General features: G+C 37.6%; 2 protein-coding genes across 3 annotated transcripts in view; both read right to left on the bottom strand.

Moving 5' to 3' along the window:
- LOC126916985 (E3 ubiquitin-protein ligase MIB1-like) overlaps window positions 1–22919 on the bottom strand; it is a 266584-nt gene that overhangs the window by 85993 nt on the left and 157672 nt on the right. The window lies entirely within an intron of this gene.
- On the bottom strand, window positions 7840–9811 carry LOC126916986 (uncharacterized). The gene is made up of 2 exons (XM_050723376.1): window positions 8038–9811; window positions 7840–7921 (listed from the first exon to the last, which is right to left on the bottom strand). The coding sequence occupies exons 1-2, from the start codon at window positions 8675–8677 to the stop codon at window positions 7911–7913; spliced, it is 651 nt and encodes a 216-aa protein (XP_050579333.1). The 5' UTR covers window positions 8678–9811; the 3' UTR covers window positions 7840–7910.

Below are 22919 nucleotides of genomic sequence, written 5' to 3'. Positions count from 1 at the left end.
ACTAGCCAATCTAGTTTCATGGTAACCGCCTAATCAAACGGCAGCTCGTTCATTATTCAGGAACCGGGTTTCTTTGATGGTTGTTAACAGTCTCGGTACAAGGTCCGCACACGGTTTCACCTATGAAATAGTAGCTCTATTTCGCTTACCCCGCTTGAACTCCTTAGTCGGGAGTTGAAACTTCAATCTTGTCTCTGGCTCGAGTTTCACTCGACATTTTCCTCGTCGACCAACTTTGACTTTAACTTCAGATTTGACGTTCCTCAGCCTTATCTTTGTTAATATACACCACGGATCCGCACTTGGACGGAAGTTCCGCGAGAATCAGAAACGAATATCACCCTCGTATAATATTATAATGTGGGCAACTGGGAAAGTCACGAGCACAGTTTCGAATCCTTTCCGTGCGCTCTTGTGATCCTCGATAATAGTTTCGAAAAATACGAATGCGAATTAGCGGGTGAAATCACGCCGCTTAGAGATCAACTACGGAGTAGCACTTAGAAATTCATAAAAATACAGGACTGGAAATTAAAATTCAATAAAAAAATTATTCAACATATTCGGAAGTCGATACAAACATACATCGAGGAACAGGCAGAGTCCTTTAGCAATGACTCTCGTGCGTGCATTGAAATTACTTTTCCTTAATGTTTGTTACAATATTATTAATTAACATTATTTTTCTAGCCACGTTTGGAGGAAACCCATGGAACAGAATTTTCTTCGATATTTTTCGTCGTCTTACCACACCGAACGTATTAATCAAATTGAGATTTAATCTAAATTAAAACATTTCTCTGGCAGGCTATCTTAGTAGTATCTGCCATTACACAAATCTAGAGAACAGCTTCCGGACATTTACGGATAGCAACGCAGAGCTGATATTTAATACCACGAAATTATTTCACAAATCAACGTTACATCCCCTTCGACGTAACATGCTCACTGTGCCTCAGCAGGATACCGTCCTACGACATATTTCACGAAGGATTCCTTTGATCAATAGTTACCTAGCCATTCCGATTTGCGGCTTACTCTCGCAATTTCGCAGCTCGCGGAAGATTTACGTTCGCCGCAACTGACAATGCGAATCCCCTTTAATAACCGTGTCCGTCTTTATTGCTGCTCGGTTTGCACCATTTGTATCGTTGACTTGAGCCCGCCTACTTTACAATCCGTCGTAGATTCGTATTATTAGATAATGCGACAGCTATACGATGGAGTTTGCCCATTCGTGCAGTTCGCGTTACCGCACGTGCGGCAGTTGACTTCAACAAACATAGCTGTTAGGCGACTAACGAGAGCGAATTGTAGAGATTAATCGTGTTAGGCCACTGTTCCTGTAAACGCGTGTGTTGTAACGGTAATCGTCTTTCGCAAATTGTATATGTTAATCCTGCTGCGGTTCTCAAATGTTCAGATTTCGATATTCGATTTCGAAAATAATATCTAATGTTTTAAGAAGATGTTTAACACGACACTGAAACGAAAGATCATGGATACCAATAACAATTTTCTGATATTTTGTTCAAATGTATGTGTCTTTTAACGTTAAAGAGATCTCAGCAATTATATCACTCACGCACATCTCTATTTTGTAATTTTTTAATTCTTTATAGTTGGATAATCTACAGAAACCTCCGTGGCTGCAATTCACGAACGCTTGTTCCAAACTCTACCAACATAATCATGACAATCTGATTTCATTAGTGCTAATGAAATCTCAAAACGTTCTATACGTGCAACTAGTGATTGTATCGATACCGATATGTTTGCATAGCACACGTGACATTATAATACATAATAATACGTAATAATATACAATAGTACATACTTCATAGAAGCTTTCTGTAAATGTACAAATGTCTTTACGAGTCACTGTAGATACCACGAATCTCAGTATCGAGATCAGTATCGCTATCGATAAAGAGTGAAACTTATCATCGAAGTGATTTTATCTTTCTCAGTTCGGATCAAACACCCCAAGTCAATCAAAATTCTATGCAAGAACGTAGTCCTGGCGAGATACTGTTTAGCGAGCCAGCATTCAGAATCGACTTGGACACACGTGTTACCTTTAAAACCTATCAACGTGCGCGGTCACTATAGAAACCCTTTCGCCTCCCATTTCGTTTCCAGCACGATTCGTAGATGTACATGTAAAAGGATAGGGAGACGGGCGAATAAACGGCTAGGGGACGAATTCGTGTTAGGTGTTAACGATGAGTTGTGGCCAGCCAGAGGATGAACCCCTCTTCTCAGCCACTGTGAGAAGATCAATGATGAAGCTGTAACCCCGTGGCTCGTACTTTTGCACGGCTCCTAATGGCTTTGAAATCGAGCCTCGCTCTATTCGTGAAAATTCGCCTGGCTTCGACCAAGGGAAGCGATGCTCTGTTTCCGTAGTTCGATTCTCTTCCCATCTATCTTGCGGTATTCTACCTTGTGTTTCGAGTTCCTCGGATAATTGTTTTTCAGCTATCAACGTTCAGGTGTAAAAGGGATTATCACTGAGAAATATTATCAGAAATATTGTGTATGTCACGAACGAAAATAATTAGGTACAGGTACGTGCTATTGGACAAGTGCCTGTGTCGAACGTTCCATACAGGATTTATTGGGTTGGCAACTAAGTGATTGCGGATTTTGCCATTACCACCTAATGATAAAATCCGCAATCACTTAGTTGCCAACCCAATACTTATTGTCTTGGTAAATTTAAATGTAGGATTTGAATAAAAAATCGAAGCTCATGAAAAACTTTAATTACAATTTTTAAAGGAACCTTCCTATCAATATTAATTTCAGTTATTGGCGTTTAGGTATAAAAAGGGATATATATAGTCTGTTCATAAGTATTAGGTTATTTACGAAAAAGTTCAATTATCATTTATGAATGAATTTTTCTGCCAATTCAAGGTACTATGGATTTATTATTTAACTATAGATATTAATTGTATTAGATCTTTCTTAGTAGAAATATTAGCTTTTTCAATGAAAACGAATAATAATATGCGAGGCGTGGCGAAACGACGAATGACTTACAAACTGGTTTAACGTCGGTATCGTTGACTTTGAAATAACGAGACACAGTATATATACCAGAGTCAAAATTTTCAAGTGGTTTTATGATTTTTAAATAAATGAAACACCTCGTTAAATGCACGTTAAATGACATTTAATGATACATTATGCTACGATTAAATAGTTTCATTTTCCAAAGATATAGTCACAGTCTCGATGTATTTGCAGCACTTACAGCACTGTTGTATCATCGTTGATTATGTGAGAAAAATGGAGAATGTTTAGAATTCCTGAACGTTTCGCGAGGGATGCATTCGAAGCCGCAGATTCAAAAGTTAAAAGTCACGATCAAATAGACGATTTCGAGAGCGAAACCGGAAATTACAGCGTAACGAAGAGAAGAATGCGTGCCACGAGATCGTGTGGTGCAATCGCGAAAAAAGGAGGGTGAATGTTTTCATTAAGAGCAAGCCGTTTAAAAATACGCGAAATTTTAATCACAGCCAAAGTCGCATTCGAAACGTTACCCCCGAAAAAAAGCCACAATTCCTCGGAGTCGGCCGTCACAAAAATATAAAAGGTACAGCGAATAGACCCGTCCATTGATAACGAACCAACCAAAAATATGTTTCGTAGCGTTTTCCCTATTGGAACAGCCGTCTCGATGGGTTTTTGCCCTTGTCGGCCGAAAATTGCATGGTCAGAATTCATGCCTCGAAAAATACGACGAAGGTTGTGCCTTTGAAATTCCCTGCGAATCGATATGCGAACTTTCGACCAACCAAAGTCTAACTTGCCAGATTCATTCGCTATGATTCTTAACCGGTTCCTTGGACCGAATTAATTACGTAATTCTGTAAACGATAAATGTAATGACGTGTAAATATTTTTTGTAGCAGCTGTATATATATATATTTTAGCAATCTATAGAATCTCCCCATAAGCTGTGCTTCTTATCGAATTTTATATGAACGACGTATCTTGTCCAAAAATTTCTTCCTATATTTTTCAATTATACTTTGCTCAAAAAGTTCATAGAATTACATCTGAGCGAACCGTGGCACAATCCTAGCAGTAAATGCTCGCATTCCTAAAAAAAGGAAAAAAGATTAGGATTAAGTGCACACTTCCTAAACTGATAATACTTGGCACTTCTTTAACGTTCATCCGGACAGGGATTCGCCGATTTGATAATACAAGATTACGAACAGGTTCAATGTTGTCAACGGTGTGCGAGGTAAAAGGTCGACCCTCGCGAGAATCATCTTTCGCATCTTCTCTTCCTTCTGGAGACCTTTTCACCGATTTGTAAATGGTTGCTGGCTTCGTATCATTCTCCCCAAGTGCTTCTTCCAGCATATCAACCACTTCAGTTCCTCTTTTCCCGAGTTTCATGAGACATTTCGCATTAATGCGTTCTTCTTAAACATATCACCAGGCATTTTCAAGACGCGTGGTGGCTGAAAGAAACATGGACAATATGGGTATACTAAAAGAAAATTTCTGTTTATAGAAAACACTTTAATCTCCACTCTTCGCCCGGCCAGATCGCCGCGTCGTTGCTGAACTAGCAGAAAAAGAATCATCTTCCGAACCTTCAGAGCCAAGGAATAGATATCCCCTTTCAACGAGTACGTATCTAAAGCACGTATTCGAATCAATTAGAAGGATATTTTCAACTTTTAAAAATGTCGAAGAACGAGTATCAATGAAATTCATCTCCAGCATTGGATTAAATTAAGGTAAAAGAAGAAAGAGTAATGCAGCTACAGATGTGGTTAAAGATAACAGTGACGTGTATTTAACACATGTTTTAAGCGTAACAAAAATGTCGAACGTGATTTTCGACCTTTGCGACAAATCAAGATCCAATCAACAGGAAACGTTTGATATCAAAGGGCTAGGAGCTGTAATTGAGACAGAACTTCGTTTAACAGCTAGAGAAGTACACAGAAAGATTAAACAGCAGCGGTAGCACTGTACATCGAGATTTCAGCCCGAAAAAGCGACCCGGTTTATGGAATGACCGTGATATGGACGTCAATACTCGAATTTCCAATTTTCCAATCATCCTTTGAATCGTCTAAAAAATATACGCCGTAAAATACGAGCGACGTTTTTCGTAGAAATCGCGCGCCACGAAGTTTTCTTTCCCTTGACGGTAGAACGTTTTCTTTCTCCGTCATTGTTTCGTCGCACGTGACAACCATAGGGACGCGGCGAAGATTAAAAACCGTGTCGTAAGAAATTACCAGAACTGCGTATTCCGATGGTATTCTCCGACCGCGAATAATCGGCGAGCTTTCTTCGCACGGAGTTGTAACGCGATTTCACGGGATTTCAGGAAACGCCCTTTTTCACGGACTGGAGCGGCAAGAATAATACAGACAGAGAGAAAAAGAGAGAGAGAGAGAGAAAACATAGGGTTCGCCTTAATGAACGTCTCTTGTCTTTGTCCCACATATTCGTCGGAACCACGTTGCTCTTCCTTATCAACATTAGCCAGTGAGACGCCAGGGAGAATAACATTGGCCTCTGGCGAGTAATATATCCATACTTCCCGTCATCCCTTAATGCATTATGCATAAGGGTTCGATATATCCAGGGCAATTGTATGTGTGTTCACGTACAGGGTGTTCCAGTAAGTTGCTGCCAAACTTCAGAAGAATGTGATATTTGTCAAAACAAGGAAAAATGTACGAAACGTGGGTTCAAATGTCGTTGGTTTCGGCCGCAGAAATAGCAAAGGACTACGACACACGAAGAAATAATTAAGATAACTAGTAGGTAACAAAAGAAGGATCGAAACATACCCTAAACCTAAAGTTAAATAATATGTTAGATCGTTAGCGATTAAGTAGTTTCCAGTTAGGGGTTTGGTTCATTAAAAATATATCACGGTGTATTTCTAATGTCTCGAAGAAGGAAATATAACGTTTGCACATAGTGCAATCCTTTATTCTTATTTCTGTTCGTATCAAGTATCTGTCAAGTGGTACAGATAAATCGTAGAGATAAATCCAATTAATTGGCATTTTTAATTTGCACGAAACTTTCGACAGACAGCATAATCGAAATGATTGAGATTGCGAGTGGCACGGAAATTTTAAATTCGTCATCGACGTAAAACAGTAAAGAAAACTTCTAGAACTATCTAAGTTTGTGTATCGACGAGCACGGTGGTAATTTTTCACGGTTTCGTGCCGCATAATGGCGCGACTCCACGAAACAAATCCTATCGAAATTCGAAGCACTCTTCCATCGTCAATGGGATTTTCCAGGCGTGCTGCGTTTTGTTGAGAATACGGAGAAAGAAGGTACTTAAACGGCCTTAAAAAGGACGGGCGAGAATGGTGATAAAAACGTGGAAAGTAAAGGAAGAGGTAAAGGAAGAAAAAATTAAAGGGTATAATATATACGAGGTGTAACAAACGAAATAAACAAAAATCGTTTGGATGAATGGGATGCAAATGATATTTTTGAAATTTTTTACTTCAGGACAGGAACAGTTGATTTAATCATTAAAAATAAGGTTGCTCGAGTGATGGGATAGCAAGTACCAAGTACAATTCTGCACGAGAATTCTTTCTCTCGTTATGTACATAATTAGCATAGCTATAAAGAGTATCACTGTATCTGGATACTTACCACACAAAATTTTTACGAATACCTAACGTGTATCGTACGAGACTTTGAGAAATATCATTAGTACTATTATCGACTATATGTATGTAGATAATTTTGTAACTATTACGAAGTGCAATATTGTTATGAATATTTTCTGCATATTTTTATTTATTTCGTTATTTCTATATTTCCTTCCAACTTATCAATGTAATCATGGTAGTCGTATCATGTTGTATGTAATAGAAAATCATCTGCGTAACACACATAATATTATTATCAAAGATTCAAATATCTAAATATTTTTAAGTCACACTATAGATGTATTATATTCAGCTATTAAAATTTCGATAAAGTCTGAACTATATTATACTATCGATATTAGGCTACCGAGTCTTTTCTTATTTTAATTATCAGCTCTGCTCGGTTCTGCGAGTACAGCTGTATTTGCTGGTACGGAACCACGTAGCAGAACAAACTTATGGCGATTTTAACGCGCTGTAATGATCCCTGTGTAGAACTTGTGCGAACGTGTCCAGCAAATTCGGTGTAACATTTTGCATGAATCGAAACAAATGTTCCCGTATCCATATATTCATACGTGCGCGCGTACTATACGGCGTTACTGCACTAAAATCTAATACACTCACATTGTAATATGTGGACGATATGTTGCCGATATTAACGGTTAACTGGTGTGTAATCGGTAAACGGTTCTCTGTTGCATTCCCGAGATATAATTATGACGAAATTGTGATGCAAGGCGTAAAAGAACAGCATTGCGATTGCTTGTGTTTGCAAAGGGAACTTGAATATTAAATATATTTTAAATATAAATATATATTATAATATTTTAGAATATTAAAAATATTTTATCGCTTGTTTTATCGCGTCACACGCATTACACGAATGATACTAAAAGAAGTTTTTCAGATGTATTTATAATATGAAGGTTGCATGTTTGAATTTTCGATCGAGTTAAAAAATTTAAGGATGGGAACTTCGGAAACGTTAGGATAATGTTTTTAATATGAAATAATTTATCGGTACAAGTATAAGTATTTCCTTTTATTTGATTTATTGACAGAAATCTCTTTACTGATATAAATTTACTGATATAGATTTGTAAAAATCACGCTTTCGTGATTTTTACATATAATTAAAACACTTTATTATGCATGATAAAAGTATCATGCATAATAAAGTGTTTTAATTACATGTAAGCATTCAAATAGTACAAAGAGTAAATTCGTGTTAAGTCAACTGGCATCTGAAAAGTTATATAATATAGTAATATAGTAATATAGTAAGTGAAGTTATATAATATGTAGTAATACAAATAAATATCATTAATTATATATTATTATAAAGCCACTTAGAATAAACCTGTAGAGCTGTATCTGGTTTTAGAGTACTGTTTTACGCAGTCCTCAAGAAAAGTATTAACCAGTTTCGTAAAATACGTGGCATCTGTATTTTTACAAAAGTCTTCCATCGCTCTCGCTATATCTCCATTATAGCTTTTATTTTTCTTTTGAAGATGTTTATTAAATTGTGTGAACAAATGATTTTTAGTTGATGAGTATTCTTCAGCTTTCAGTGGCATCAGAACAATCATGTACTTTCTTTCTGTTATATGTTCATATGTGTCCACCATGATCTGTAGTTTTCTATAGTCTACTATTAAATGTAATTTTTTTGTCAACTTTCGTGAAGGAGAACAACGCAGCTTTAAATCCGTGTTGTCAAATGAATGCCGAAACAGTGGCATTGTGGAACTTTTAGGTGGTTTAATAAAATATTCGATAATCCCGGAGCTATTCCACCAAACTCCAAGCTGGTCCATATTGTTCGTTTTAGAATTACAATCTTCATTTAGCCAGCCGAACTCATATGCATTTTTATGATATAAGATCCATTCGTGATCGTAGAATACAAGCGACTTTGGATTCGTAGTAAGTATATGCAGCATATCTTTACACATAATGTGGCGGTTGATACTCTGCACTCGCGTATTTGACGCCATGCTTCCTTTCAAGCACTATATTGTATCCTTCTAAGCTTTGACAAAATCTAAGTATACTAATTGCACGTTGAACTAGTATTGTTTGATCCTTACGCGCGCCTACTATTATACTGAAACATTTGTTGCGAGGAAAATTGTTATATATTCCTGCATTTTTCTTTATCAACTTCGCTTCAAGGAGAAATAAACGCAACATCTTTTCTGCAAGTGTTACATCCTGTATTTCTGTATCTGTCTCTCTGTCTCTCATTTAACTCTTTTTGTTGCGCCGCGAGGCTTACTATAGGCCGTGTTCATAACCGTTTCCATTGGTACTACAGTGTCGCAGACGGATCGTTTTACATCTTTTTTTTTTTTTTTTATTTGGTAGACCTTTTACAACCAATTCTCATTGAGAATTATAAGTAAATTATTTTGACATGGTACTGTAACTTGGATTATAAGAGTATGGATTATAAGAGTATGATTCTAGTTGAATCTAATGCTTAAATCTAAAGGGTATTGTCTTTTATTCTGCGGATCTGATCCGTCGTGTCAAGTAATTGGGTAACTAATGGGTTTTGGTGGTTGTTAACTCTTATATTGTATCTGTTTCTGAATTTGGATATTTCTTTTTTAACTGCGGGTATCTTAAGATCGCGATGTATTGTTTCGTTGGTAACATACCAAAGTGCATCTATTAAGGATCTTAGAGTTTTTGATTGGAATTGTTGGACAATTTCTATGTTGGAATTACTCGCTGTTTCTCATAGTTGGATCCCATAGGTCCAAACAGGTTTTAATATGGCTTTATATTCGTCTTACATGACCGGCGAAATATACGCAATGTGGCGATGGGCGCATAATTGTCTAGTTCTCTAGTCGCATAGTTCTAGAGTTCTAGAAACATCGATTCGCCTTCGGTCCGTTATTTTATCTACACAAAGAAGGTGGCGTACGTAATCATAGGCGCGAACGGTTGTGGGGATCGTCTCCCAGAGAAGACAAAGGAAAAAATCGAAGGGCAGTCGGCATCATTTGAGGATTCAAATCGAGTGCATGGAGAGGTTCAGAGGAATAAAATCCAGGTCGCTTAGTCAAACGAATACGTCGAGAAATATCATAAAGTCGAGTCGAATTACAATAACAAATTAATCATTTGTGACATGTTAATTATAATTTTAAATATTGTTAAATATAGAAGCTTAGTGTTACAATCATTTGAACTAGTTCTGTTATCCTAATCGAAACAGGAGAATTGATTCGCGGTATCCAGTATCAGAATAGAATTTACGTCTCTCGCTGACGCATTTCCTCGCGATAGCGTCTCTTCTTGGACGGTCGATGCAATCGTAAAGTATTTAATGCTTATGCGTAATATTATATTAAAATAAACATAATATGCAGGAAAATAGTTCTGTAACATTGTAATTAAGCGAACCGCGGATATGCAGAAATGGTCACTGTTAGGCAAGAAAGCAATACTGTTCTGTTAAGTATAATGTAAAAGGTCGCTATACTGTTTTATTGCTCTTGATATTCTCGTTGACACTAACGAGATATATTAAACGTGGCGCAGGCTCTGATATGCGACGATAGGCATGTCCTAACTAATTTCCAATTGTCTTTAAACATGTGGTCGTTGCGATTCGTCAACAATTTTGAGTCTATCTTAATGAAGACTGAGCGGAAATAAATGCATAGGATTCGAATCGCTAATTAACTCAGAGGTTGTGCTGACAATCATATCGCAGAATATGGGCTTTCATTTTACGTATACACATATGTATATCGTAAATGATGATGTATGTATAATTAAAATTTTGGTAAACGTAAAATTAAAATTAGATTTATAGTTCTCGACTTTGGAGCATTACAAAGCCACCAGTGTTTGCCTAAAGTGTCGTATTCACTGGTGGAACAAGTGGTTCACGAACCTTTGCAAACCGTTTAATTGGTTAACAAACTGTACAAAAGCATTTCTAAGCAAATTGCGAAAACGTCTCGTTACAGTATTAATGGAATTTTTTAATGCTTAATAACATGTATCAACAGAAGATTTTTGTAAACATCAGGACATTGGTTTTTCGAGAACAATCCGTTAACTGTTGCACTTGTATTTTGTACTTGCATTTTGTACCAACGTTCCGTAGACACTGCAGTGTATTTCTTGAGAGCAGACCTGAAGCTGACGGTTTCCGTTGTTTCCATTTATACCTCGCGATGTTCTGGTTGGTTGATCAAACCGATAACTCAACTCACAAGTTCCAACCGCATTTCCGTTTCAGACCTGTCCTGAAGAAGTAGATCGCAGTGTTCACGAAATGTCGGCGCAAAGTGCAAGGGCACAGCGCAACTACAAAATGCAAGTGCAAAGTGCATGTGCAACAAGATTGAAATCTATAATTTTTAGAAGTGTTCGAATATTCCTGTGAGCGATATGCGTGATTCGGGACGCGATAATGTCGAATGTGCAGCCAGCCTTAATACTCGATGACTTGAAGTTAACGATAAGGGAAGAAATCTGATTACAAGTTAAATATTACAACGGTAAGCGTATGAAGAGACCGCTGAAACATGATGAAGCCAAGGTTACTACGGTCGAGTCTGTAAATCAAGCGAAATGCTTTGGAATTGAATTGTGGTACTCGAGGGACCAACGCACCACCTTACCACTAACTATGCCTGTAGGGAAACGAGGCACTGGTTATACATATATACACATCGTGGAAGAACCAAGCAGAGATGAAAGGCCACTTGGGAACGAGCTATCGTCTTGTAGATGTTCGATCTGAGTCCAAATATCTTCGACAGTTTCGCCAGCTCGATTAAACGTTCTAACAACTTATTTAATAGCACTGCACATGGAGACCTTTGGCTCGTAATCGTCGATTCAATGGGACGATTAAATTATATTATCGTGAGTTTCGTTTGCAAGTAGCGATTCTTTGCATTGCCCAAGTACTCGAGAGAATAATCCTTAAGCTATTCTCACGTCAGGGTGAGGCTGGATCAGAGCGAGCCAAAGATCGTCTATTTTTCGACGAGATCCAAAGTACCTTTTTAATTACTTCGTTTGCACGTATATCGTACGATTTTGTCAAAAGCGTAACTGCGGTTTAGCCTGCCTCGCTTGTTTGCCTCGCGTACAATACGTAACGTGATGGCACAAGGAAACAAGGCAACCATCGAGTGAGGCAGTCTCGCGAGTCTGCCTTGCATTGTCTCTACATGTATAGGTTTAAGATTACCCTTTGTGGTATTACGTCGAGTGTGACATCACATTTCGAATATAGTACAAAATCTTAATCGTATTTACAATTACGACGATCATGAAAGATAAACGTTGTAGCTCGATTTATCGGTAATTTTGTAATTTTAAAGCATATCTTGCCAGAAATGAGCAAATATTTGAATCAGCTTAAAAATCTTCATATATTTTCAAACAAGCACTGATTTTTATTTTTAAACATTTTAAAAGTAATATATATTAAATGTACTATAAAAATATGGACATTATCGTTTCTTAGTTTGATTAAGAAAATGTATTTACATCAGTAAGAGATACATCGTAGAAACAAAGTTTTTAACAGAACGAACAACCTTCTATTTATTCCGAGATTTAAGCTTCTATTTATGCGTTTCGTGTACAGCATACGTACGTATTTTTGGCTCGCCATACACCTTTATATTTTATTTTGCCGATAAGTTAGTTGCTTTGATACGACCGTGTACTGAATTACCTGCTTTTAAATTATTCAGCAGTTCATGGCGCACCGTAGCCTATGGCATCCTACATCGCGACCATATTTTTTTTCTTTCGTGCGGTCGCAACGTGCTTTCGGGTTTTCATTAATTTCTAAAAGGAAGCGACCTTTCGCTATCAAATTAAAAACTGCTTCATTATTGTTCATAGATTTTAACGATACGTACGTAGTCAACGATTAATTCAATTCACGCGATATCATTTCAGTCGATTCGAATACCTTGATATTTTTAAAACTATTTTTCTAACGTTTGTTCTCGGAATTTTGCCGAGGAGCTACGAAAATGTTCATGTAAAAACGTTGTTGCCTCGCTTTCATGAAGCTTTTCATCTTACTTTACAAGATTCCATACGTGTATCCTACGATTTATAATTACGAAAAGTAACGTTAGTTTTAAAACATTTATTCCACATTTATTCGATTGACATAATAACGATAATTTTCTATCGTACAATGATTGTTATTATTCAACATTGATACACAGTGGGATCTCGGTATTTTGAACAGCTTTTATCGAAACGTTCAATCATCTCAAAATCTCAACAATATCGGTTGATAAAGGAAAGTAGATATTCTAAATATATTTATTTACACTGACTCATTAATATAATCATGATAGTACAGCGCTAACAAAATTTCAAAATATCTCATATAAGACACATAATAATTTTGTAAAAGGTATATACAAGTGTTCAAAGATTTTCGTGAGCCTGTACACGTCGCGTTACGCTACCACTTATTTATCAAACTTAATTATTTGTCTGCATTAACATCAAATAAATTAATGATAAATAATAAATAAGCTGTTAGCTTTATTAACAATTTTGACGATCCACGAGAAGAAAAAGAAGCTATTACTCTGGCAATTCACGTTCCCGTTACGAGGAACTGTATCGATGACAAATCATTCGAACGACTTCTTTTCCCGTATCACGCGAATCGGACTTGCCGCTGTTTTTTCGTTCGTGAAATGAGTAATGAGCGTTTCGTGAGACGAAACGATTGGGAATCGATTTGTCGCCAGGAACAAGGGGAAATTCTTTTCTTTTATCTGTCCCTCGCGAAATACGCCGAATCGTGACGAAACTCCTCGTCAAATCGAAATCGTGCCGATCGGAACACGCGCAAGTTTATCGCTCGGAACGATCGGTGAAACAAAATGTTTTTTTTTGCGAATAGAAATCGATCATCTCGCTTGGATCAAAATTATCTTGACGATCGTTTAGTCGACTAGTTTATATGGAATGTTTATTTTCAATGAACGAAAAACGATATTTTCTATCGTATAGGAATAAATTCCACTCTTTGTATCGATTATTCCAACTTCGTGATAGATCGTAAACAGCGGAGAAACTGACAGAGGGAATCGAACGAAACGTGTTTTCACAAGCTCGTCGGGAAGCTGGGAAATATTCAGCTACTTCGGTACTGCAATTTCATAAATTGTCCAGTCTGGAAACGTCGTGGCACGACGCGTGATTTCTCCTTCCGCAATTCGAAATTTATGCCCGTGCATGTCGAAAACCGGACCGATGACAAATCATCTGGCTGCGAGGTGCGCGCCGTTTTACTTGCTGCATTTTGTTTGCGTAATGGTATCGGTAACTGCGCATATATTAATCGACTTGGATGACGATTATTTAAAAATAAATAGCGGAAAATAAGGTAAGATTTCAACAGTAGAACTATCAATACCGTAAAAATGACGGATATCAGATTTGATGTTTTTGCGATAACTAAAAACTTGTAGATATTTTTTGATATTAGTTGATTAAGCTCATAAATCAGAAAACAAAGAAGAATGTATGGAATACTTCAATTTGTTAGAAATTTCCTTGGAATTTATTCAAGTTATTTATGAAAATTTATTCAATTTATAATTTTGATACAATGTGATTAATATTTCAAATTTATTCAAAGTTATTTATGAAATGTTCTTGTAACAAGCGAATTTATTGAAACGGATAATTTGATTTTCGGAAAGTTCAATATTAACCATATATCTGGACCATGAAACTGAGAAATTGATAAAAAGCGGAGCTCGTCAATCTGTATCGTCGTCAATACGATCATAATGACGGTATCTCGTTATAATGATAATGAAATTTCAGAATGTTTTATATAAACCACACAATGCACATTTAGAAATCGTCTGTGACAATTGTTGATGTACTTACACCACTGTCCATAAATCACCGGACTGTTACTCATTTTCAGTACAATGGTTATTATAACAATACAACATGAATCCAATTTTCCCGCTTTATTCTATTGTTTAATTTCGTGATATGTAGCCGCTTTACGATAATACTCGAATGAGAAATTAAACACGTACATGTATAATCGGAATAAACATTTAAAAATTCACTGCATCCATAAGCATCTGTTTGAAAATTCCTGGGACAAATTATAAAAAATGACATATAATAAATAGAAGAGCAAGGCAAATGCACAAAGCAGATAAACACAGTTATGACAATTATTGGAGAAGGTTGAAACATAATCACGGCGGAAATATCACAAAGAAATAATTGACAGGATGCCATAATTAGTTCAAGCGACGATATCGACCCGCTGTTGATTGAAAAAAAAAAAGAAGAAAATATAGGATATTTTTTTAATATTTTTTACGCACAGTTTACATATTCTTTAAATTATAACCGACTATTAAACGCTATTTTATTTCATAATGCGCGACCTTTCGCAATAAGAAAATCGCCTGTATTCATATTTTATTAAATGTCTGGTGATTTATGGATATGGACAAGGTGTATGTATATGAGCGAGCCAGTGTACGTCCGATGAGAGGACACGAAGATTGGGAATTTGTGTGCAGCCGATTCGCGCCCGGTTCTCCTGCGATAAACTGCGTCGTGTTTCATAAACTTCCAGCGACACGCTTCCTTTGTCGGCGCCAACGGTAAACACATGAATGCTTCTTTCGCTCAGCGCCAACTTCGACTGTAAGTCACCATAGCCTGTCCTCGCGAATAGTGTTTACAAGCGCGTATCTAGCGAATAGTTTGCTGCGAACGGGCATAAATTGAGCAGAGAATGAAATTTCCCGCGGCGGATTCGACCTCGATTTATCGTCGGTGATAGTGACTTGCGAAGGAATGGAAAAGACAATATCTCGTGTCGATAAACATGGGTAAGGAATTCGTTAATAACGCGAAGATAAGAAGAATTACTACGTAAGTAACGCAACTACATACATATTCAAATAGAATCATAGAAAAGCAAATAATTTATTTGACGAGTAGATGCGTTGTTTAATTAATTCCTTCTTATTATACAAATTATAATTCGGTTATAACAACGATCATTGATTTTTCTCTGCTCTTTTCTGTTTACAAAATTTGTCTTAATATTCACGTTATAAGATATTTCTTTAAGATTTTTCACGCACAATTTACATATTCTTTGAGGTATAAACGATTAATAAACGCTATTTTATTTCATAATGTGCGGCCGCTCGTAGAAAATCAAGAGCTGAAGATTTTTGAAAATTTTAACGTCGTCTCTATGTCTCGAATTGAAATATCAAATCGATCGTATATATCAATCGACGTGTCTCTTCGTTCTCTTTAAAAAATAGTATTATAGTGCACTTGGGTCGAAGAACGAGATTAGTTTAAAAGATATTCTAATTTTAATGTCGTCCAATTCATTTATCGTATGAAGAATATGAAACACGCAAAGCAGTGCGTTACGATGCCATATATACTTGAAAATAATTTTATTGTAAATTATAAAGCTTCCAGCTTTATTTTGCTTTTTTTATGATACAAATAACGGATGATAATTAATTATAGGAATTATTTGGCCGAGCCAGTCAAACAAACGTTTGCGTTTAATTGACATAAAGTAGCAATTAGGGAGCTCAAAATCGGCTTTGTCAGTCGCATGCCTAGGGATATACATAAGATTCGCTCGTTCAATATTCTTCTTTCATGTCGGATTTCCTTCGGCGATGAAATATCAATGACGGTCGGGCTTCCGTAATTCTTGTGCTAATTACAGGGCAAAGGACGAAGTAACGAAGGCATCCTTGAAATGACATGCTTTCCAGCGTGCTATCAATGCACGTTCGAAGAGGACGATAAGAAACCAAACAGAAAGAAGAGAGAGCATAAGGGAAAGAGAAAGAAAGAGGCAGCTGCACCCCGCAATGCGGCACAGTTCCTGATCCGATGGCAAGCTCAGTCAGCGTCCTCGAGAACAACCCAAGAATCCACCGATTTTCCAGCAATCTTTGCGTAAAATAGAAAATTCCAAAGTTTACGATACGGTCGAAAATGTTCGTTATTTTTTAGAGCTTAAATATTTGGAAGTTTTACGAAAGTGCATTTACTGCAGAAAGTTCTTACCTAATGTACCTACTACGTGTGCGTTATACGAAACTTTTTGAAATTTCGCTAGTGATATAATTAAATATAGTTATCGTGAATATACTGGTAAAATCTGTTTCCACTTGGTTAAGCTTATTTAAGCTTGTAATAATTGTATCCAATCACTGACTTCGTTATATACGTTGACTTATTCTTTCTTCTCGACTTATTCTGTCGATATTTGGCAACAAGCAATTATTCGGCGCAAACGGTAGTTGGTTTGATGAATGTTTAAGAGAAACGTGCCATTTGCGAACGCATTAGCGAATATTTATGGAGACGTTAAAAGGATGTACCTTAATGACTGAAAGCATTAGCTTTACATACCGAAGATGCGATTGCGAGCAAAGAAACAGTCAACTAAATTCTTTCGTTATCAATCTCCCGTATCTTAAAATAAAAGCACGAAACCAATTAGAATAGATTTACTTTGACATTTACGATTGAACTTTCGTAGAGTAAATCGTGTTGTATAATGCCTATTTAAAATCTTACTTTGTTTATTCATCTCTATAATCTTACGTAATTTTACTAGCAACAAATAGTCGATCGATTATAATCAACGGTTACTACTTCCGACCGAAAGTGATAAATCATAATCATAATTTCATTTTCTAGGAAACGAAGCTTTCAAAGCAATGCCGTTGTTGCTGATCTTCGCCTTACTTTCAACCATAGAATCTCTCTGACTTCGTTTATACCGCGAATTTAAGCTCGCTATGTATAGCTGCATCAACGATCGAAATTCAAACAAAGGAACAGCCTTCGCGGTCGTTCGTGCACTTGGCTCCGGATGCGGTCACAGGACAGCCATAAAAGCTACAAAGAGACCGGTGGTCAGAGAACAGCATATTTCGGATTCTATCGTGTTCGATCCGAACAAATATCGGCTGGTGATGGTTCGGCCGAAAAGTGGAACTTCGACGTGACTCGTTCCGATCATAGACAAAAGAGGAGAGATACAAAAGGACCGGTGACAGAGATCGTCACGATGGACAGACACGCGACGAAGAGAAGGCCAAGGGTCAGGCGCGGGATAGCCAGCGAAAGAGGATGGGGTCGAGCGGATGATTCGCCACCGAGGCCAGGAATCCCGTAATTTCTGCAACAAAGCGAGCCGTCCATCTCGCCACTATGCACTGTACATGGCACACTGCCGCACTACCCTCCGTACAACAGGGTTATTAGATCGTCGTGATGAACGAGCTATCACGCTATCACGTTGGCTCACTCTTCACGGCGCATCGCGAGGATACGCGTAATACGCAAGCACTTGTATAGCACCGCTCCTCTTCCGCGATGCTTCCCTTTATCCGCACTGACTATGTTTTTAGGTTTTGAAATTGGCCGAGTTAACCCTTTCGCTGATATCGTACTTTTAGAAACGATTAATTTGCGATTTGCATACGAATAATTAATGAAACGTCGAGTTACTTGTTTTTCATGAAACTGATGTCAAATTTTAGTACATTATGTCCTTGTTACAAAACCAGTAAAGAGAAGTATGTTTCTACGACGTTAAATAGTACGAATAGTTTGATACTTCGATTTATCTTATGCAGCTTTTTCTAATACACGTCGTAAAATAACTTATTTCCATAACTTCTTTTTAAAAAAGTTTCCAAAGATAACATTCCTTTCCGTGAAAATTGTGCAGATATTTTCTTAAACGAAACACATAAGACGTATCAGAATTTTGTTTCTATTAGGTCGTCCGAAAAGTTTCTTTCGTTTTATAAGGAAATAATGGATGCATGGATTTTTTGTTTTATATTATTTTATCGAATTACGTACGATCCATTTTGTTCTATTAAAATAAAAATCACAACGTTCGACAGATTAGGTTTCATGTTTGCATAAAAATGCATCGTTGTAAAGGACAGATCTGTAAAGGAAAGACACTTTCCGGACAACCTAATAAAACGAAGGATAACTGTTTACTGCAATTCGTGCTCGACAGAATTCCATTCTACAACGAATTAATCGGATCAAAATCTGGCAAAGTTTCGTTCTTATCAAAAAATAAATTGATAGCTGGAAGAACACGGCGCCAGGATACGTACGACCGCAGGGATCTCGATCTTTCGGCAGCTCGCTTCTATGTATAATTCGGATGAACGTTTAAAAGAATACCAGCCGCAATGACACCGGTGCAATTAGATGAGAAAGTGGGGGGGGGGAGGGTGTCGTATTCATTACGAACGCCGGTAATTTTGTCCGCGAATTCGGAGACAAAGCGCACGTACCCTGGAACGGCCGCTCGTCTCTTTCACGCATCCTGTCCTCAGCCATGGCAGCTCGTTCATCATGCTGATCTAATAACTGACCGCGGCAACGAGCATCGCGGCGAATAAAATTAGCCGCCAGTGTATTTATTGCGAGCGCAATTATTTCGCCGCGAGTGACCACCGCCTGGAAACGCGAATTCGTATTCCGCGCTCGTGGCCGCTGGCGCGCGAGTAAACGGATTAAGTAATTACGCGAAACGATGCCACGCTGCTACGAAAACGTTGCCACCTGCGTACGTGCGCCTTGTAACACGCTAGGGACTTGCCCGTCAGCGCCTGTTTTCCCTTGTATCCCTCGATAACGTGATTAGGCTGCTGGAAAATTTTCGAGAACGATTGGACGTTAGGGACGAGTAGTTCCGAACAATTTATTCCCCTTCGAGATCATGGGAATTTTGATAGATATTGATGATCGAATATAAGAAAATTGCAGTGGTTCGTGAAAATATTATGGAAATTTTCTGTAAATATTGTAGGGACGATTTTGTATAATACGGTCGTCATGATCATATTGGTAAGGTTTTTAAACAAGTATAGAAATATATTGAGAAGTTACGAAATAGTCGTAACAAACACATATTTTACAAAAATTATGATTAGAGATTATTTGTTATGAAATTGCTATATGTAAATGCGTGTTTAGTAAAAAATTACTATACAGCATGAATAGTGATTTTAAATATGTAAATTAATGATAGAGATCGGTCCGCTTTGGTAATCTTTGCGAAGTGTATGCTTACGACAAACGTCTTGCAATTTCTATTTTCGTACATTTTCCAACTATTTTCAGATTTTACAAATATCATCACGATCATCGTATGACGTTACAATATTAATGCAAAGAGTTCCCTATAATGTGTGTGTATATAATGTGTTCATCGAAATTTCTGTGGCAAGTGTCCCGACATTTTCGCGAGTCGCTGTATGTGAAACAAGAATCTTTCGATCATCATAGCGTCTAAGTATCGATGCAAATCATTGCACGTTTTAACCCATTTGCATCCAAGCGCGGATTAACCCGTGCGCTGCAACTGTCTTCTATCACCAAGCGCGGATTAGTAGACGCGCTGCGACTGCCTTTTTTATTTCCATTTTAATCTAAATAATTTTTTTTTAAATAAATAATTTTTACTTTTTTCCTCTGTTATAAAGAATGTAAGACGCGATGTTTGCGAAGTAACATTGTCTACCAATCGTTTTGAACAGTAAATTTTCGATAAACTCCATGAAGAATTTCTCTTAAGTAGGGCCATGATGCAAATGGGTTAATAGACGGTTAAACGAGCCTCTCAGAAGTCAAACTGATCCATTTCAGTTTTCACGAAATTCTCACTTCACGTAGCAATTACATATAGCGTAATCGTGGTCCTTAAAAAACCAAGCGACTTATTCTCAGGAATTTCTTTACCGTGAAAAAGTAGCACGTCTATGTATATAAATAACCACACATTTCAAGATCAATTTTAGAAAACAATGTTTGCAATCGGCATTTCTCTGCGCATTTTAATCGACGGAGAAGCTACGACAAATTTACGTAAGTTGACCGGCGTGGCTTCTGAGGACGCGTACGATCTTACCCGTCTTCGACTTGATCGTTTAATTTAATCGCGTGTAGCCGGAAATCGAGAGCAGCGGATGTTGGCGGAAAAATCGACGGCCGCGCGTTCGTAGTTTCCGCTTCCTGGTCGTTACGGTCTCGCCGCGATGCGCGTCCTGTGAAAGAGTCATGGACATCCGGTACGTGAATGACGTCCAATTTCATGGGACAATGGTTACGCGGTGGCTGCCACGATGAAGAGAGAGGGACAACGGCTCAGAATCCGGGGGATGAACGAACAGTCGGTGCTCGGGGAAATTCCACAGAAATACAGAGAGACTTGCTGTCTACGGTCGAGGAGGAAGAACGAGAATGCACGGTGTGCATTCACCGAGCGAAACAAGGAAGAAGAACGAACGAATAAGAAACAGTGAGAGTCGGCAGAGACAAATAGTAGATACATAGATAGATAGAGAAATAGCGAGAAATAACGTACAAGGAAAGACAGAAAACAAGGAACGCAATGGACAGAAGAGAAGAAAGATGGCAAAGGGAGGGAGAGGAGGAGAAGAGTGTTATCGGTGGCGGAATTTAGATGACAGAGTCATGGTCCCGTGAAATCGTTCGGCGATACGTGGGTTCCTGGCAGAAGAGGAAAAGAACTGAGAAGAGCCATTGCTCGCTGCGATTCCGCTCGATTCTCGACGCGTCTAACGGCTGCGCCAAGACGATTCTCTGTTTCGTAATGGACAGTGATGGATACGCTGGTTCAACGGTGCGCCGAGCGTACAACTGTGAATTAATGTTGGGCCGTGCGAGTCAAGAAGTATGAACGTAATATAAATGTAAAAATACAGGGCCACGTAGATGGCACGCCCTGGCGAGCGTATATTTCAAAGGAATTCAGCAATGGTCGGTGAATTTGAACTCTTTGCCTCCGACAATCGTGTAATTTTATGCAACAACCGTTACCAATGGAAGTAGTTGATGTCTTAATCGATTGTGATAGTAGGGACTTGAGTGGATTGAAAGATAAAGTTTAAAGGTAGAGAACAAATACGTGATTGGAAAAATAATGAATATTTGCGATATCCTCGATATCCGTGAATTTATGCGTCCTTTTTTCTAGTTTTAAACGTGGTTAAATGTCCTTCGCTGCCTATTAAAAATGTTACATTAACGTTGGAAATAGAACGACCGATTTCCCTAGTGGTACTGGGAAAATTAACTTTCCTCTATTTTACAATCCATTTGAAGAGGACACGTTTAAATCTCTCGAGATTTTTAACGTGTTAAGCAGAGAGGGAGAAGGAAAGAGAGAGAGAGAGAGAGAGAGAGAGAGAGAGAGAGAGAGAGAGAGAGAGAGAGAGAGAGAGAGAGAGAGAGAGAGAGAGAGAGAGAGAGAGAGAGAGAGGGAGATTAATTTTTCTTTTTCAAACGCGTTTAGAATTAACACGAAATTTTTACATTTTTATTATATTTCAGAATTATATTTCTATAAGCGTCTTTGCGTAATTGTTAAACAGTTTAATCTACCGTAATAGAAATTTACAATGGTCTGAGAAGAAAATCTTATTAATAAAGAAACCTGCGACGATTAAAGAACTGCATTCAACGTGGGATTTAAAACAGAAATATTAAAAACTGGGACGAATATTAAATGCGAAGATCAGATAGGAAAAATATGATAAGTTGAGTTTCTCAACTTTTATATTACTCGATGGAAGGGAATTATTTTAACATGAAATATACATACAGTTTAAAAGTGCAAGATTTTTTGAAGTAGCTAATAAATCCACAAAGTTCTCTAAGAAACTAAATTAGCTTTTTATTATTAAATTATTATTATTAAAGGTTAATTATACGTAACTAATATCATCAACGTTTTTTTTTTTAATTTTGTTCACCTGTAGCCCTCAATTCTACAATTCTGTATAAGAATCATCGATTCGCTTATCAAACAAATAATTCGTCACTCGATCTTCATTTGGATATAAATTACTAACGCGAACAGGGGAATACAGGCATTGAAAAAGCGTATTATCATTTGAAATAGTAGAACGATTCAAGAGGCTTTTCTCCGAGTAATAAACAAGTCGTGGAACTTCGATCGCGTTCGCGGGGATCCATGGTTAAGGAGTTCAAAGAGAGGCTCGGCCAAGCGAGGGGAACTCATTAACATTTCAGCCGAGTCGTATTTTCTTTAATTCCGTTGCAAAGACTACGAAGAAACTTACCGTTTGACTACGTCGCTCGAATTCAACTCGAACGAACGAATCG

Source organism: Bombus affinis, chromosome 5 (genome assembly GCF_024516045.1).
Source record: "Bombus affinis isolate iyBomAffi1 chromosome 5, iyBomAffi1.2, whole genome shotgun sequence".
Classification (NCBI taxonomy): Eukaryota; Metazoa; Arthropoda; class Insecta; order Hymenoptera; family Apidae; genus Bombus; species Bombus affinis.
Note: the sequence above shows the minus strand (reverse complement) of the source record. Positions and strands in the feature narration are given on the sequence as shown.